The following is an 18,455-nucleotide window of genomic DNA, read 5'->3' on the forward strand; positions in this document are numbered from 1 at the left end:
GCGCCCTCCTCTGATGGAGCACAGTTTGGTTTAGGGGACCAAAAGAGTGTCAGGAGGATGGAGCCAGGCTCAGTGACAACCAATGGTAGGACAAGGGGTAATGGGTTCAAACTGGAACACAAGAGGTTCCATTTAAATTTGAGAAGAAACTTCTTCATGGTCAGGGTGGCAGAGCCTGGCCCAGGCTGCCCAGGGGGTTGTGGAGTCTCCTTCTGTGCAGACATTCCAACCCGCCTGGACACCTTCCTGTGTAACCTCATCTGGGTGTTCCTGCTCCATGGGGGGATTGCACTGCATGAGCTTATACTTTTTTTAACACCCCGGAAGCTGTCAGCCCCTCTGGCCACGCACGGCAGGCACCGAGTCACGCAGCTGCTTGAATGCACGTGTATTTATTGTAACACATTTTCAGCACTAAGTATGACACTGAAGCACAGGAGTGTTCTTAAACAATCTGTACAGCATCCTCGGAACGGCACAGACGACACAGACATGCAGCCTACGGGCTCGCAGCGGCTGACAAAGCTGAAGACAATGAGAAATCCCAACAGTGGCTCATTCTCTGACCTCCCCTCAGGCCTGGCTGGGTATTTACAAGCATCCAATAAACAGGATAGTAGAATTAACATGCTGATCCATTTACAGATACTTTTCTAAAGAAGAAATTGCTGTTTGCAGCAAACATTTGGTCTAAACAGAAAAAAACAAGGTCTGAAGGCCACATTTTTCTTTTTGACACCCTTTCTTACTTTCCAAGTGAAAGAGCAGCTGCTCCTCCCTCTCTTCTGCATGGGGTGCTCAGAAGGTCCCTGGTACCAAGGCCAGACTTGATGCTGTGGAACCACTCAGGTTCCAGCACCATGAACCCCCAGTTTGGTTCCCCAGCCCATGAGAGGCCACCTCTGCCTTGCTCTGCTCCCAATGAACTGCAGGGAAACACAAAGATTTTACTATTTCTTTCTGGCTTACGAGATGAACAAAGCCCTGATGTGAAAAGCGGTGCTTTAACCTTTTTTGTCTTTATTCCTCTCTTAGCTGCTCCTTGGCTGAATTAGCAGCAGTAGATTAGGGAGCAAGTTACTTCTCTTCATTAAATGAGCCACTGCGTATACAAATGACATCTGTGTTGAGAAGCTGGAATGGCCTCAGCACATGGGGGGTTCCTGCTTGCAGAAAGCAGCTCATTCCTAAAAAGCTGCTTCTAGAGCCTGGGGCCGGCTCAGCCCCAGAATTAACCCCCTGCCCGGGGTGACCCCCAAACAGGCTCTGGGTGAAGAACTGGGCTCCTCCTTGGCCTTCGCACACCCTTAGAATGGGTTATGAACCAGGACTCCTGTGTCCTGCTCTAACGAATCCTGCTCATTAACAGCTCTGACCCCCTGTGAGCCAAACACCCAGAGCTACAAAGCTTTAGTGGGAAGGAGGATTCATCTTCCAGCTTTGTTCTCTGAAAAGATGCTGAACGCGTGAAATCAGATACAAGGAGAAATTAAAATCTGCAGGCCTGTGAAGGTGTGGCGGTAGGGACCAGGGAAGAAAGAAACGGCCTCTTTCAAAGTTTCTTAGTTGATTGCAACTGAATTTGCAAGAATTAGGTAAAGAACAAAACTAGGAAGTTGTGACATGCCCCACCAGCGCAAAACTACCGGGAGACCTTGTGGCTTAGTCAGCTTCAAATAACAGGTTCCTCACGCTGCAACACTGCCCGCTGGAAACATAAAAACGCTTCCTTATTTTTATACATATGAGTTTAAAAGTGCCAAAAGCAAAACCTGCGAAGGAGCAGAGACTCGGTTCGCTGGGGGCGAGCTGGGAGCGCTGGGTCTTTGTAACCCAACCCCAGGGAGAGGGCTCGGGTCAGCCCGTGTCCTGGTGAAGCTGGGCTGCAGGTTCCCACCACAGCATCAGCCCGAGGTGAATTACGGAGAAGCTGCTTTTCTCCCAGTGTCACTCAGCATCACCCCCGTCTCCAAAGCCCCGTGAAAGGTGAGTGGAGGAACCCGCCTTCCCCAGAACTGGTGGCGGGAGCTGCACCCACCTGCGAGTACCAGACAACGGGTGAGGTTTGAGTCCTTAGGCTTCCCCAGCCTTCCGTCCCCACTCGGATCTCTGTGCCATTCCCTTCCCTGCCCCGTCCCGCACAGCTCACACAGCCCGCGTCTCCGCTTCAATCTTCTGCTCCCCGTGTAGGTTTTCCAGTTCTTGGACCTGGGCCACGTTCTGCCTGATGGCGATCTCTGGGCCTCCTCCGTACAGCGTGCTTAAATAAATCCACGTCTCCTCGGAAATCTGCCCGTAGTCAGCACCTGGAAGGGACAACAGCAGCAGTCAGAACTCTGCCAGAAAAGTTACACGGGAGGAACGCAGGAAGGGCTGTTTGCGGAGACAACCAGGATACAGATGTGATCTTTATTGGCTTGGCCGGAGAACCCAGCGAGGACAGCACACGCATGTTATTTAAGAAGCTGGGCTCCAGCAGATGCTGAGTAAAGACCAAGTTAAGAGCAACACACGATGAAAGCCACACCCACACCGCTGGGCAAAGGGGATGGTGGAAACCTTTTAGGGACACGACAGGACAGCGAGCACAAGCCTTACCCTGCTTCACTTGCACGTGGCCGCCTGCTTTTGTGAGCGCAATCTTGCTGTTGTCAATTGGTCCGGGAGGCTCTGTCAGAGGAGAGCAAACGTGTCAAAAACCGTTCTGATCGCCACCAGATCTGCTTGTTTCCCAAGTAGGTCTCTTGTTATTTCTGCCCTGCCCCGCAGGCCATAGCGCTGGTGTCTGGACTCCGCTCAGCCTCCAGTCACACCAGTCAGGCGCTCACTGGGGAGCTGCACCAGCCACACTTGTTTCCATTTTACCGCTCACCCCCGACAGACTCCAGAGGTCTCGGGGCTTCTTACCGTTGTCCTTCCCCTTGACAAAGGCTTCCCACTCCCGGAACCACTGCATGCTGATACAGTAGATGACGCTTGGAGACTCCTCTGCCTGGAACGCCTTGTTCAGCTGGGAGAGCAGAGAACAGAGACATGGAGGAGGGATTTAGATCAGGATGAGCCCCTTCTGTTAACATAGGGCAGCCTTGCTGCTCTTCAGAAGGCGGCCTTATAGTTCTAAGACCTTCCTCCCAACCTGTTCCTGCTCAGGAGAGCAGGCAAGAGACCAGGATGGTTTCAAACTTGGTGTGTGTGCAGCCATGCACGTGTTACCATGTTCCAGCTGCCCCTCCCCGTGCTGTCAGTGCTGGGGAACCCCCGATCAACCTCCTGGCCATGCTGCAGATCATGTTCTGGGAAAACAGGGGCAAGAGCTTTCCCCTGACTGACTGTGACAGGTCTCCATCTCCCACCTCCTGCCACTGCTATGAGATGTTTCCCATACGAACCTTGATGAAGGTGTCGATTTCGATTCTCCTGCGTTTGGCCAGCGCTTCGATCTCCACTTGGCAAATGGAGCACACGTACAGATGGTTCACAGCAGGGCCGCCCCCAAACCTGGGCACAGAAATGGAGGGGAATGGAGAATTGCAGAATGGAAATGTCTCCCAGCCCCAAATCCTACAATATTGCCCTGGGACAATGCACTGATATTGATAATTTTGGTTTAGATTAGGAGGCTCTACCAAACACACATCTTTGCCAGTCTGCACCAAGTACTGCGTTCCTTTAAGGTGCCCTGGGAAGGGATTGTGTCTCCATCACCGCTCAAGGTATGGAAGAAAAACCAAAACTTTTTGGGAAGAAGAACGAAGAGGCCATATTCACCTGTTGTACAGATATTCCCACACGTTCTGGGGCAGAATCACAACCAGGTCATCGATGTAGTGGTACTTGTTAGGAGGGATCCCTGCGGAGGAAAGGAAGAGGGAGTTAATCAGGGAACTCATCACTGCTGGGTAAAGACACAACTAAGGGCAGATCTTCCTTGCTGAAAACTCAGATTCCAGAACCTGCTTCCTCTGCTAATGGAAAACAGTCGAGAGTTCATTAATTGTGGAGGTTTCTCAGTTCACAGCCTTGATTTCTAATCAAGTGCTTCATTTCCAATTGGTGATTTATAAATGCAAGGGCTCCCCAGCATGACAGGTGAAGCAGCAGAACAGTAAAACACGGTACCAGCTCTCTTCAGTAGCACTTGCTCCGTTCTCCAAGGCCAACCTTGCTGACAGGGTATCACAGATAAACGCTGCTTTATCTGCTTCCTACAGGTTTGTTTTTAAAAACAAACAGAGAACTGAAAACTGTTGTTTCCCAGCACTACAGATCCCTCTGGGCCTCTGACCAGCAGGACCAGGGGCGATTGTCTCATCCCTCCCTGCGCGGGCTGGAGGTTCTGCCAAGGAAGCGGATCCCGCTGCAGCTGGAGCTTTTGGGAGCTGCGGTTCCCAGAGCCCGCCTCACCTCCGTGGGCGCACAGGAAGGTGTGATTGGTGATGGGACCAGGCTCGGCAAAGGTGTTGAATTTATTGAGCCACTCTCGAGAGATGTAGAACTGCAGTAAGCTGTGCTCCTTCATGCTGGCAAGGGACACAACTTTCTGACGCTCCCGCACGGCCTCTTCGCTGCTTTTCCTTTAGCAGGGAAAGGAAGAGAGAATAAGCAATTCCCGAAAACTTAGTTTTCCAGACACATTTCTAGGTATTGTGCAGCCAGCAAGGGACTGCAGCATCACCTGTAGAACAAGACGTAGGCTTCTGCGTTCTGTACCACAGTCTCGTGGACTTCAGTGACGTACTGGTCATCAAACTCATACCACTGACCGTTGATGACGTTCTGGCAGTAGGCGATGTAGTGCCCACCTGTAACAGAACACACAGCGCTGCTGGGAGCGGGGAGGCCTGGGATAACGTCAGCAGCGCAAACAGGGTTGGCTGCTAGTAAAGAACGGAGAGAGACCAAAAAAAACAACTGGTAATTCCTGCTCAGGCAAGATTTGCAGGAGCTGGGAGCCCGGCGCTGCCAGCCTGATTTGCCTTCCTTGGAAAGGGCCTCTCAGTGAGACTGAACATGGGGAAAGGGTTTGAGCCAACCCTGTGGTGAGGCTGAAACAGCTGCGGGGGATCGGGGGATCTGTCTGAATCTGCTGGGTTCACTTTTCAAAGGGCAGAGGCTGAGCGAGCCTGGGAATGGAGGGGGCAGGTCTTACACTGGTCCTGGAAACACACTTTGCTTCGCTCCTGCTCGTCTCGCTCCTGCTCACAGAAGCACTTACTGCCTGCTGTGCCGTGGTGACAGATGACAGACAGGAGATCGTAGGTGGTGATCTGGGAGACACACTCCTTGGCCAGGAAAGGTCGCAGATCCAGCCCTTCCAAGGGGAAGGAGACGTGGCTGTTGATCTTGAAGGAATACATCACCTCGTGCCGGAACCGCTTCAAGTGGATGCAAAGAATCTGAAAGATCAAAGACAGAGAAAACCAAAGTACAGTTTTGCCACAGGTATTCTAATTAAACAGCACATCTCGCAAAAGTTCTTCGCCTGTTAGCCATGAATCCTGCTGGCTCCATTTCCACCCTCCATTTAGGATGGGAAAGGCTCTTCTGGTCTAGATACAGGACTGTGACACCACACCAAACTGCTCCTTCTGTTCCAGCTCTAGCTTCCTGACCTCCTCAGCGGCTGCTGAAAGAAAACGAGGAAACAAGGTGCTTTTACTCACCTCTGGCAGCCGGAGGACTTTGCAGTACTTCACTCCATTCCGCAGTCTGGGGGAGAAAAAGAAACTGTGAGCAATCTCTAAAGCAAAGGGATGCCAAAAGGGCTCTTGCTCGCTTTGAAATCTAAGACAAATCCTGAATTCCAGCAGCAATAAGTTCCAGCTCTTTGCAGCATCCCTCCCAAATGAAGCACGGCATGAGCACTTTGTGATGTGTCGTCTTCAACAGCCTCATTCCTGCCAAGCACATCCCTGTTCTTGTCCCCCCAGGCCCAGCACTTTTCCCATCTGCGATCAGTGACTCTCAAGACCAGAACTCTGATGTTAAGGGCAGGTTTTACTTGCCACTCAGCAGAAGGAACGTGCAGGCGGAGGACACAGCAAAATGTCTGACAGCAGTCCAGGAAAATAAAATACCAGAAATGCAACACAATACAGAGAATGCAAACTTACTTTTTACATCGTTCACAGCTGTACATGTTGTCCCCTGTAGGTGAAAAGAAGAAAGACGTTGTGCAGTTACCCAGAGCACACAACACCGATTCATAATGAAAAGCAGCACCCCTGAGCAGGTGGGAAACTGGCTCCTGCTCAGAGATGCTGAGCTGCCAACTTGCGGTACTGCCAGTCCCTAAGTGAAAGACCGAGACAGGATTTCCAGATTTAATCCGCCCCCAAACTGCATGTGAAATACCCCTCTATGTGGTTTTCCTTGTTGCGTGCTGTCAGACCCCACTGAAGAAAACTCACCCTTCAACTCATCGGCTGCAAAAAAGGCAGCAAGGCAATCCTCCAGTGTCACAACAGGACCCCAAAACCAGCTAGGGATACAGGACACCACGAATCTGCACAAGGGAGGGGATTTAAAGTTATACACAAAATAGTAGTTGGATGCTTTGGCATACAAATCTCCAAATGGATGATGGGTTTCCTTTTAGCTGTAGGTCCAAAGCTCATCACACATTCCAGAGGAGCAGGGAAAGCAGGATTTCTCTCAGCTCATGTTCCTACTGTGACTGCTCAAACTGATCTGGAAAACTACACTAAGAATTAATTTGCTCTAGAAGGCAAAGTTAAAGGCAGAAAAGCAAAAGGCAGAAGTGAGGGGTTATCGACCGCACAAGAGATCTCAAAGTGCATGACAGAACAAGGGGAACAGTAGGAACTGGTTGACATGAAAAGGTTCAGAGATCTGTGAGGTATCACTGACTGTTGTCCAGGGAATGGTTACAATGGATGTTCTGCTGCCAACACCGCTGGTTCGGGACAGCTGCCTCCCAGCCCTGCCCGGAAAACCCCTGGAAAAAGAGATCCCGCCCAGGGAGCCCACCTGCGGATGTACTCCATGATGAAAGCAATCCAGCCCTGCGAGGCGTAGTTGTCCCCACATGCCCCTGTCTTGGCTGGCACGTTTTGGTAGATGGCAGAGTGCAGCTTGGCCAAGTCCTCCTTCCCTGGGATTGGGAGCGACAGGTCCTGGAACGTCTCCACTGTTGTAGAAACCTGGAAACACCCAAGAGGAAGAGGTCTGAGTTTCCTGTGCGTGTAATGGAGCTGGGACCTGACCTCTAGCGCCTCTTATCACTGCTTGGATTTTGTCTAAGCTGGAAACCTGAGCTGGGAGCAAGAGCGACTCACTCTGGCTAATTATTCTATACTGCTGTCAGCAGGATGACTTTTGTCATGGGTTTTGTAGCACTGGAATCAGTTTTCTAATGTGAATGTGACATTGCCAGGTCAACTCAGTAACACAGATAAGTAACAGAACCCTGCAGAGAATACAGCTTCTTGGCAGGTGGTTTCTCACATCTCCCTCACCATCCACCTGTCATCATTTTAGCGTTCAGAAATAGGAGCACCACTTCCTACGAGATCTAAGAGTCAGATAGACCATGCTCTTTGACCAACAGCGCCAGAAGACTCACTCTGTCGCAGGTGAGGCACTGCACCAGGCTGAGAATGGAGCCGTCGAAGATGTCAGAAATCACACTGCGATAGCGAAGTTCTTTCTTCTTTTTCCCAGAAGCCTGCATCTGGGCTGAAACACAGACAGGGAAGCCCATCACACAGCAGCTCCTTCCTAGCGTCCCGGCTCAGCAGAATCACGCAGCCACACAAGAAGAATGCAGGACAAGCCACTTGCATGCCGGTGAGACACTGGAGCCCATTCTAAACTGACGCTGCAGCTCTGGGTGGCACAAGGAAGCGGGAGGTAGCAAAGTGAACCAACACCAGCATGTGGGCTCTCTGCAGGCAGAAATTGCCTCACTGGAAATCCCATCTCCATCCTCTTACTACGCGTTCGGAAGTCTGGCCCTGCCACAGACAGTCCTTGCTTTTCTGAGGTCTTGCAACATTTTCCTCTAAGCTTTAAGCTTCCTCTCCCCTCTCACCTGCCTGTGTACTTTTGTCCCTTTGTTTTTTTCCCCCTCTGACATCTACCATGTGCTCCCAAGTGTCCTGCACTGGTGACGACTCTCCACCGCAGGGATTGGCCAAACACCCAGTTCTGTTTAATAACAAACCCTCTCCCCACGCACACGTGCACGGAGACAGAGAGCTTTTTATCCGGCCAGAACATCTGTGGCTGTGCTGACCTCAGCCAAGGGGCTGGGACGCGGTTGAGGAAAGAATGTCATTATTGAGCAGCTGTAGGGACGGCGGTACAAGCACATGCCATTGTGTTTGTGGGCTACGCAACGCTGAGGGATTTCATTTTGCAATTTGCTTGGGATGAAGAGCCCAGTTTGATAACAACAGAAGGCAGGCTCTGCTCCGAAGCCTCACGATGCTCCCAGCACTGGACTGACATCTGCAGCCTTAATTCTGTTATTGTGAGCCCAGAATGTCTAAGAGGCAGGAAGCTCTCTCTTGGTAACATCATCCCACAGTTCTTTGGCCCACACACTATGAAATGCAAGTCTGGCAGACAAATGTTTACACATCCCCACACTCCACTACAGGGGCAGAGCTTGTGCCTGGCACTTCACAGCCATGTTATTAATAACAAACACAGCGTGAAGATGCACACGTGGAAATCATTTGAGGCTCCAATATTAGGACATACTAGAACATCAGATGTGCCTAGAGCTTGACTTTACCTGCAGGTTTACTGTAGTCTTTGCCTGGTGCTATTTTAGAAAGTGCCGATGTCCAGGGCAATCAGCACTTCTTGCAACTGTTTATCAGGAATCATGACACATTCCTTCTCTTTCCTGTAGATGAACCCCTGCTCCTCTACGCACTCCCCGTTGCTCCCAGCACGCCCCCTCGGCATTACCTTTCTTGAGGACGTAGGAAGGGCCGAGCCTGGCGGGGCTGGAGCGCGGAGGGCTGCTGGAGAGCTTGGAGTGCATGTCGTGGTGGACCGGACTGCAGGGGCGCGAGGAGCAGCGCACGTAGGCGTCGTTGTCGGGTTCTGTTTGGGAAAACAGGGAGGCACTGGTGAAAATCCCCGTGACAAAAGGCAACGCTACTGCAGTCAATGTCAGCCCAGCTCTGCGTTCCAGCATCTTTCCCAATATGCACAGTTCGGTGTATTAACTGTCCTGCTTGCACACGCTGGCAGATAGAGCTCAGTGCATGGATAAGGGTACTGAACAGCTAATAATTATATTTAAAAACAACCCAACAACACACACCAACCCAACGCATTTTTTTTCACACTTATGACTAATTAGGTTTTACAGCTTGCTCCTGTATCGCTCATCCACACAGAGAGCATTGCTGTCTCCAGTGCCAGTTGGCACAGTAGGACTCTTACATAAAGAAGCGCTGAAAGATCGGATATGTTCAGTTTGAGGTGACTCCGCACCTACATCTTAACTGCTGCTCTTTTCTTTTCCCTAAGACACAGAAATGCACGAATTGTGCATGTCCCTTTTCTCTCTACAAAGCCCACAATTAACAAATATAAACTTCCACAGCTATTTCCCCAGGTCAGTCTATGAGATAAAGCGGTGTACACTTAGAAAACCTTTCTCTTCAATTAGGAAAAGGCATAAAGGCAGTGTTTGCAGGTTTGGGATGTACTCTCCACTCAGCCCGGCAGCAGTTTAGCCCAGCTGAGCAGCTCTGTGGCTCACGCGTTCTGGTTCCTTACAGGAGCAATTGTGCACAAAGGCAGAACCACTGCCAGGGACAAAGTCTTGGATGCAAAATCTCTTGAAACTCATAGAAAGAACAGTCACATTATGTGTTTTTTGCCAGTGTGAAGGATGAGAATGTCTTCTCACAAATAACACAACTGGAAGAGGTTTATACCTGGTGTCCTGCAAGGGCTGGCGGGCCGGGGAGCTGGGAGCACCTCGGGGGAGGCTCTGCCATCAACCAGCATCATGGTGGTGTCAACATCCGCGTCCTCATCCACCTGCTCCGAGTTGCTGCGCCGATGGCCACAGGAGAACTTTCTGTCCTTCATCCTCTCCTTCTCGGAGATCCCTCTCCCTGCTTCATCGTGGATCAACAGCTCTGTCTCGGCCAGGGAGCCGCTGCCCGTGCTCGCTGTGGTCCGGCTCTGCCCGTCTCCTTCGCCCCTGTCGCTGCTGGAGTCACACGAGAGGAACTCGTCCTCCGAGGGACTTCGGTCACCCTCCCGCTTGTCATCTTGGTCACTTGTATCCAAATCTCTTGTCTCTGCAACAACTGGTTCCTTCAGTTCTTCGTGGAGCTGATCCATCAGGCACCGCAGGAACTCCTGAGTGTCCTGAAACAGGAGCAATCCCCTGTTAGTATCCACCCAGAAACGGGGCAAAGGAAGAGACGGCTCCACTCCAGCCTCGCAGTGCTGCCCACAAAGGTCAGGTACCCTGGCAACACAGGAGACCCTGCTAAAGCAAAGGTAAATGTTTTAAACTCCTAAATGATAAAAGGCCCAATTTTTATCTGAACATCTTCAGCTGAAAGACACTGAGAAGCCAAAAAGCAGCTGCAGGCAAAGCACGAGCTTATTTATCAGGGCTTTATGACTGATAAGAGGTGAGAGACGATGAGAAGCCTAATGAAGACAGCAGGCCGCAGAGAACAGACTTATCCACTAGACAGATTTTATGAACACTGACTTCTTCTTATGGCAATCTCTCTCTTAAATAGGGAAGATTAAAATCTTTAATAGAGAATGGAACCAGAAACCAGAGACTACACAGTCAAGGTACAAGCTCCTACATGTATAATATGTGGTACAAGAGCTGCTACGTTGGCTTCAAAGGACCTGCTGGAAAGCATCTTGGTATTTTGACAACTCCAGAAAGTTAATTATGATGTTTCTGTTATTTTATGGAAGTTTGGCTTTTAGCCTGCGCTGTCTTCTTTTCAACTTTATCTCTTTACAGCGGAGAGTTTTCCAATCCAACGTGCTTCACATCAAAGATGAATATAAAAGTTGTTTCATTAATCATTATTTTTATCCTCTGTTTTGACTTCCTCTCAGTATCACAGTTTAGATGTACTGTCCTACCGTCACTTCTTTTGTACATTTTCTAATCATAATTTTGACATTTACATTTTATTCTAAATAGTTAACACGAGAGACAGGCTAAAAAAAACTTCAAAGGAAAAAGACAGTATCTTTAAATAAGTTTTAGTTTGCTGTAAATCCCCAGAAGAGAATATAGAACACTCATCTATTTAACGTTTTTGGAACAGATGTATCCAGGTTTCCCAGCTCTGCCATGAATAAATAACACCTAACTCTCATACAGCATGTATCAGTAGATCTCAAAGCCCTTTATAAAGGAGGTGACCATTGTATTTCCAGCTGGCAGAGGAAAATGCATCGGTTTGGTAGCAGCAAGCCAGAGGCAAAGAACCCAGGTCTCCTCAGTCCCAGCCCGGTGCTCCCTCCGATCACTAATACCGACACGGAACAATCCCATTAGCTCTGGAATGATGGTGTGTTTTTGTTGAGGCCTCACCTGCTGTGCATAACCGCGGAACATGGGGTTGACGAGTTTGATTCCATGGGATAGACTGCTTGGAACAACGTAACTCGGGCTGTTGAGATATGAACAACAAAGGAAGAAGTTTGCTTATCAGGCCTGGAGCCAATTTGTCTAATAAGCAACAGAACAGGGTGTGGTAACTAGTTAAAGAGGACAAAAGATATAACAATTATGCACCTGCATGTATTTCTCTATTAGCTGGCTGACATACAAATTAAGAGACAGAAAACATCTTGCAGGCCTTTCAGTCTGTCCTTCCAGAGAGAATCTTCCCTAGAGCACGTGTAACTTAAAGCTCTGTCCAGGCTTTGAATTGTCTCAAGTGATTCTTTCCAGAGCAGGGGTTTGCAGTTCATTAGTTGGTTTGATTTTGCAGCACCATGTCTGTCTCAAAATGTGTGGGTTGGCCACACATAAGGTAAACCAAAACCAATATAAAATGACATTATATCGCTTTAAAGGCCACAGCTTTCGCTTCCAGAAAGACACAGGTCACTTTTGCTCTGTATCTTATTTACCCCTTGTTAACAACTCACATAAAACAATCAGGCAATGCCATTTAGCTTCCTGGGTTTGAACCAACTTAGATGATGCGCTGATCCCTGAAGATGAAATTTCCTTTTTGCAGATTTCAGAACTAAGCTAAGTATGGAACCTGTCCAGATCAGATTAGGGGGTGACCACTCACCGTTTCTTATGCCAAACCTCAGACACCAACTTCTGGTAGCTTTTGCACAGTGCTGGTTTCTTATCTGTACGGACCAGTCCCCCACATTCCAGAAAAAACTGTGTGAGAGGTGGGCTACAAGGAAAAGAGAGAAAAATTTAAGGCATAGAAATTTCTCCTCTGCTTCTATTTAAGGGATTATCAAAACATAAATGCGTGCCTTTGGAAAGCATGCTTAAGATACTGGTTTTAAATGGAGGGCAGAAGTGATTCCAAATGGAGAACTGACTCCTAACTTGAAACAAATGAAAAAGGCTGATCTGACTCTGGTCCCAGCGCAGAGAAGAGACCCTGGAATTAGTTCTCGGCAGGATGTCTAGAGAATATTTTAGGATATTGGTTGTCAGAAGGATATCACTGGGGAGAATAAGAGATATGACATGCCTTCCCATGCAATAAATACATTTCCATCACAACAGAAATGATGGAGTTTTAATTCCAGCGCTCATCTAAACACGAGTCTTCTCTGTAGCCAAAGCTGGCTATTCATTTAGTTTCCTGCTGTAAAACTTTCATTGCCCTGAATAAACACTAATTCTTTTCTGCACCTGGCCTGGCCAGTGTCTCTGCAGGACTGTGAAGATCTCAGGTGAGAGGCACCACTTTGATATTTAGTGAAGTGCAGTAAAGACTCTGCTGAAAGGCCCTAGTGCCTACCAGTTAGAGAGAGCCTGAAGTGCTGCATTCATGTAGCAGGAGTTCCCAAGATTTTTCATTCCAGTAAGGCCTAAAGCACAAACAAGACAGGCATGAAACACTTTCCAGAAGTGCCGCTTGCTACATTCCTCCCCAAAGGAGAGGGAATTCAGCCCTTTCTAGGCAGTCTCTGCTCCTAGGAACCTCTCCATGCAGGTCCTACGGATCGCAGAGTTACCCTGGCAGCCCTTTCACCAACTCGCTGCAGAGTTACCTCTTGGTTTCAAATCATCATCCTCGGATTCAGATTCACCTTCATCAGCCACGGCAATTGGAACAGCTTTCAAAGGGTGAGCAGGCAATGGAGAATCCTGGATTCAGGACAGAGAAATAAGCATCGGTGAGAGGCTTTAAAAGATAAGTTGTGAGAGGGATTGTCTTGCACATAAATTGAGGCAGCCTTTAAAGAAAGCACTCTGGAGAGAGAACCAGTTGCACTGTCTACCCTTCTCACTAAGGCAAGGACAGAGTGGAAATAGTACCACTGCTGCTTCCAGTACCCATGGTCAGAGCGGCATCAGGAATATGCAGCAGCGTCACAAGGACATGTGTTTCTGGTCTGACAGCTAAAATGTCCATGGGCCAAGCACTGAACATGAAGGTGTGACAGCTGCTGAGGTTCCTCCCAGAAAGAGACACCCCATGGAAGAAGCTAGAAAACGTTAAAAATAAGTCAAAATGGATATTCAAGTTGTCTGGATGTCTCCTTGCTGGGAGAGGCTATAAGACAAAGCTCTGACTACCAGCAGCCCCTTCCAGTGGAAGAGCTCCTTTCACAACAAAAGCCTGGACAATAGCAGAACCGCTTGGCTAATTTTGCAACAGGAAAACAAAAGCCCTGCCAAGCGTTCAACCCGGTCACGCTGTAACACAGACCCACCGGCTCGGCGAACTTCAGCGGCGGTGCCTGCGCTGCCAGCCGCTGCTCCAGGAACACCTCCTTCTCACAAGCGTAACACCAGATGCGGAACGTCGTCAGGTTCACCGTCAGGTTGTGCTTTTTGGCCTAACAATTAAAAGGTGAAATAACGGATCTCATTTGACAGCCGGCTCAAGCTGAAGCACCGAACTACCGCAACGGGGTGGAGGAGGAGCGGGTAATGGGAAAAATCCAAGCCTGTCTGTGTTAAGATGGACAACAGAGAAAAGCTCACCTGTGCATGCAGTGTGCTGTGGTCAGCAAAGGACTCCCCACAGCCAACATACGGACAACCGATCTAGTGAGGGAAAAGAACAAAGGTAAAATGGGCACGACAAATTAGACCCTTCACAAAAAACCCTCCAACTCCAGTCCCACCAGCAGCTGCAACTTCAGAACTGATCTTGCCAGCTTTCTAACCTGCTTCTTATTCAGGGCCCGGAAGAAGAGGGGAAATGGGAATTGCTTGATTTAAGAAAGAAAACCTGGAACCAGGTTTGCACCCACATAAAGGCCCCATTCCAAGGCAATTGCTCCAATGAGCAGCTCATCGGAGCAGTCTCAAAGCATCGGGGCATTCCAGGGTGAAAATAAACTGCCGTGGCGCGCCCATGTGTCCCTTGTCATTCCCTCGTGCCTCGCTGCCCTGGGAAACCTCTTCCGAGTCCCACACGTGCAGCCTCCCTGCCCAGGTGCCAGCACAGGCAGGACCAGCCAACAGTCAGTGCTGGGAATTGCATTCATTCCTTTTGGGGAATCACCTCCACGGAGTGAACTCTTACAGCCTGACATATTCTGACAGCGTTAGCATTTAATCTATGGAGTCCCTTCCTTGGAATCCATCAAAAACCAGTAGATAGTTCTACTGTGAACCCCCTCTTTGCTTCCCACTCCTTTTTATTATATATATCAAAGAGAAGTCCCACCGTATCATGCACACAAACAGCAAGCCATTTTTACCTGAAGACAAGCCCAGAGATTTGGTCCCACAGCTCCACAAGACTGGCAAGTTCCCTGCATATTCATGATAAAAGAAGGTTGATTTGCTTGTTTGGTTTTTCAGTAACTTAGTCCTTCAAGAGTGGGAAAGGTCTCTGTAAAACAGGCCTCGCCAACCTGCACCTCACGGTATTTCATTTGTTAATACCACGCTGCCAATTAAAATACACGCTTTGCAGCGTTTTAGATAAGTGACACATTTGAGCAGGATAAAATGACAGAAATAGATCAGATGGGATCGACGATAGCCAGTGCAGGGTCCATCAGCAGTGGAAGAGGAGTTTCTGCCTCTCCTCTATGGAGACAGGCACCATTTTCTTGGAAAAACAAACATGCAAGCCCATACACAATAGCAAAAAGGGCTGACAAGAACACCTCGTACCTTGGATTTGAGCAGCAGATCATCCCTGGTCACCTCTCCGATGGAATCCAGGTGAGGACAGATGTCTCTTGTATCCCCCATTTTCACCAACGCTCACCTGCCGGGGGGTGTTCTCCTAGGACAAGATAGTTCCTTTCAGCTGTATGTCAGATTTGCTCTCACAGATTGTTAAGAAGATAAATGAGCGTGTTTTGTATATTAGAGATTACAATATTCATTTTAGAGGGACAAAGAGATCAAGTCAAATGTAAATGTGGAGCCAGTGGCATTAGCTCGCTCGGTTCTGACCCACTGCCGAGTGGCTGCATTGTGGTCTCGTTAGTAAGCAAGGAACACAATGGGAGACTTCAAATGTCTCAGTGACGTGCAGCTATAAAAGGGAGATTAAAAGAGTTTCCGTTTCTTAAGCACAGTTTAAGTAAGTAACATCACTTGTGGCTGTTAAAGAAAAAAGAAGACAAGTGATACTAACAACACAGACCAGGATCCAAATTATTACTATTGGCTGGAAATGAAGCAGATATGAAAAGCCCACATGGCTGCAATAAAAGTGGAAAATTATGATGAACTTGATGTTAAGAACTCCAGCAGCATCGTCGCTAAAGTCTGTTGTTTTCACCTTTTGAGGACACTTGAAAGAATTCCCAATGTTATCTTGTCTTTAAAATAAGGACAAACAAGCTATATCAGCAACACTTATCTTGGGAGCTGAAAAGCTTGCCTAGCACCTTGCTTTGGCAGAAAACGAACTGCAAGGGTAATTCTATAACAATGTTTTCCCAGCACTCTTTGGAACTGAATAAACTGAACTGGAAGAGCAAAGCAAAACGGGAGGGGGAAGGAATCATATTTGCATGCTAGAAAACACAACAGTGGTTGTAACCAGGATCTCAGAACCTGCGAAGAGATGCTAAACAAACAACGGAGCATCTTCATGCAGCTTCACCGAGATGCAAAATAGTATCATGTAACATATGCCGATTTAAAAGACGAGTGACAAGAGCGCAGTATCTTTGACTAACGCGTAAAACTGGGACACTTTCAGGCTCCCAGTTCCTTCCTCAAAACCGACCCCTTTTCCCAAATGCATCAGCTGGTCCAATTAAAATATATAAAAAATCAGTGCCTTGTTGGCATTGATTCCTTATTCCTTTCCCAGAAGTTGTTTCCCAGGAAGCCTAATGAACAAAAGATTGTTTTAAAATTAACTCCCTTTATCTGCACCAGCTTAAGCTAACTGGCAACCGGTTTTGGAGCACACTTAAGTACAGTCTTGTGGATGCGGACGGTTTTAGTGCATTCCGTGGAACCACCCCTCTACTCAAAATTATAAACCATGCCTTCCAGCTTTCCAGCACTGAAATGCTGATCTTCCCACCCAGGGCTTCCCTTTCTGAACAAAACCAGGAGAAGCTCATTTTCACCTCTCCACCCTGACTGAACGCATCAGAAAAGGTTCAATATTCAATCCCAGCCTTCCCACTAATCTGCCCAAAGAGCTTTAGCACACAGCTCGCAGATGCTGCTCAGGAAACCAGGAATGTAATAAAAGCACTTCCAGAAAGCTTAACGGTGATTCTCTAAATGTGCCGTGTACGATGGGAAGAGAAGTTACCTTAGAACAAGTCCTTTGGCCTGTCTTTCTCACACACCGCTGTGGAAGAACAGAACACGAACATGTCAAAACAATCCCACGGTAACTGCAACCTACTTTCAGTTGCTTAAATTGCTGCCAAACCCCCTGTCTCTGCCTTCTACAGGAACACATTTCTTCGGGCTTGTTTTTTGCTTAGGACGAGCGTGTGGTCTTGTGGCAGAGCTAGGGCCAGCTGTCAGGAATTCCCGATGCACGGAGATTCACAATCTGACGAGTAACTGTTTGTACAAATAAAAGAAAGCTTTGCACTGTTCATCCACAAAACAACTAGCAGGTCTGCTTGCTCATCTTGCATAACCTACCAAGATAAAGGAGTGTCTGAAGCTGTTATTAGCAACATTTTACACTCAAGATACTGAAGAAATAAATATTTACTGACTGGCTTACCAACAAGAACCAGAAACCAGGCGCTTCTGACTGTTTGCTGAATGTACCACATCACGTATTGGAAAGCCAGGTGTTTTATGTAGAACAGGCTTTATGTAGACCAGGTTTTAACACAGATTTCTTAGTGGATCACTAGCGGCACACCTACAGATTTAGCTTTTAAAAGAAAAACACCTTCTGGGACTCCCCCTTTGCCCTGCTACACTGCTCCTCAGGCACAGCAGGCCCCCAAAATACAAGTTCTCTCCCAACAGATGCTACAGCTGCCAGGAGTGAAGTTGAACGCAAATATCCCCCCACGCAGCCGGATTTGGGCAGGACGAGTCGCTCGCAGGTCCCACTCGGGGGTTCGCAGGAGCCGCTGTCGCCCCGAAAGAGCCCCGAGCACCGCGGGACCCCGGGGGCAGCCGGCCCGGAGCCCCCCGGCCGCCGCTGCTGCATCATCCCCGGCCCGACGCGGCGGAGCGGCCGTGCCGAGCCCCGGCCCGAGGCCCAACCGCCCCCGGCCCCGCCGCCCCCTCTCACCTGCGGGATGCTCGGGGCGCCGCCGCCCCCGCCGCGGTCGCGCCTCAGGCCGGCACCGGGTAGGCCGCGCCCTGGGCCCGGCGCGGGGAAGGGCCGCGGCGCCCCGAGCAGCGCGGGGAGGCGGCGGAGCGGCGGGGAGGGGCGGGGCGGGGAGGAGGCGGTGGCGGTGGCGGGGCGGGCCCCGGAGAGGCCGTTACCCGAGCGGTCTGGGCGCAGCCCACGGGCATCAGCGGGGGCTTACAGAGGGGCGAACTGCGGCGGCCCGGGCACGGCGGGGTGTGGCGGCAGCTCGGTGCGGTGCAGCCGCGTCCTGCGGGACAGGGCGGGTTTTCAAACACGGGTGTGTGACAAGCGCTGCCCACGGCACCTTTTCTCTGTGGCGTCTCTGAGACACCCACGGGCAGTGGAGACCGCTTGGTCGGGGCTGCCATGAACACAGCGACCCCCGTCGCTTACACGGGGTCACATCGGTAACGATGACTCAGGGCACCGGGGCTCTCGGCCCCGCTGGCGGAGCGAAGGCCGGGACGAGCGGGGCCCGCGGCGCCTTCCCGGCCGCGGTGC

General features: G+C 49.6%; 1 protein-coding gene across 7 annotated transcripts; it reads right to left on the reverse strand.

Annotated features, from left to right (window-relative positions):
• Positions 1-376: 376 nt before the first annotated feature.
• Positions 377-18,210, reverse strand: USP20 (ubiquitin specific peptidase 20). Of its 7 annotated transcripts, XM_065035200.1 has the most exons (26): positions 17,892-18,011; positions 16,938-16,976; positions 15,798-15,861; positions 15,323-15,437; positions 14,902-14,955; positions 14,177-14,239; positions 13,903-14,028; positions 13,237-13,333; positions 12,984-13,053; positions 12,288-12,401; positions 11,573-11,651; positions 9,924-10,365; positions 8,941-9,078; positions 7,586-7,698; positions 6,991-7,163; positions 6,411-6,505; positions 6,114-6,147; positions 5,664-5,709; positions 5,216-5,396; positions 4,676-4,802; positions 4,405-4,574; positions 3,769-3,850; positions 3,390-3,498; positions 2,908-3,010; positions 2,599-2,670; positions 377-2,306 (listed from the first exon to the last, which is right to left on the reverse strand). In XM_065035200.1, exons 4-26 carry the CDS (start codon positions 15,401-15,403, stop codon positions 2,146-2,148), a joined length of 2,730 nt encoding a protein of 909 aa, XP_064891272.1. In that variant the 5' UTR covers positions 15,404-15,437; positions 15,798-15,861; positions 16,938-16,976; positions 17,892-18,011; the 3' UTR covers positions 377-2,145. The 7 variants fall into 7 exon arrangements, with proteins under 7 accessions (XP_064891272.1, XP_064891270.1, XP_064891268.1 ...); XM_065035198.1 differs by lacking the exons at positions 15,798-15,861; positions 17,892-18,011 and adding an exon at positions 18,133-18,210; XM_065035196.1 differs by lacking the exon at positions 15,798-15,861 and having other exon boundaries at positions 17,892-18,025.
• Positions 18,211-18,455: the final 245 nt, after the last annotated feature.

This window comes from Columba livia, chromosome 19 (genome assembly GCF_036013475.1).
Source record: "Columba livia isolate bColLiv1 breed racing homer chromosome 19, bColLiv1.pat.W.v2, whole genome shotgun sequence".
In the NCBI taxonomy this organism is placed as follows: Eukaryota; Metazoa; Chordata; class Aves; order Columbiformes; family Columbidae; genus Columba; species Columba livia.

Coding starts and splice junctions, on each gene's coding strand:
- USP20 (XM_065035198.1), bottom strand. CDS start 15,403: ATGGGGGATACAAGAGACATCTGTCCTCACCTGGATTCCATCGGAGAG. Junction 12,402..12,983: donor CTTCAGGCTCTCTCTAACTG/GTAGGCACTAGG, acceptor TTTTCCTTGTAG/CCCACCTCTCACACAGTTTT. Junction 4,803..5,215: donor TCACCACGGCACAGCAGGCA/GTAAGTGCTTCT, acceptor GTTCTGTTACAG/GTGGGCACTACATCGCCTAC.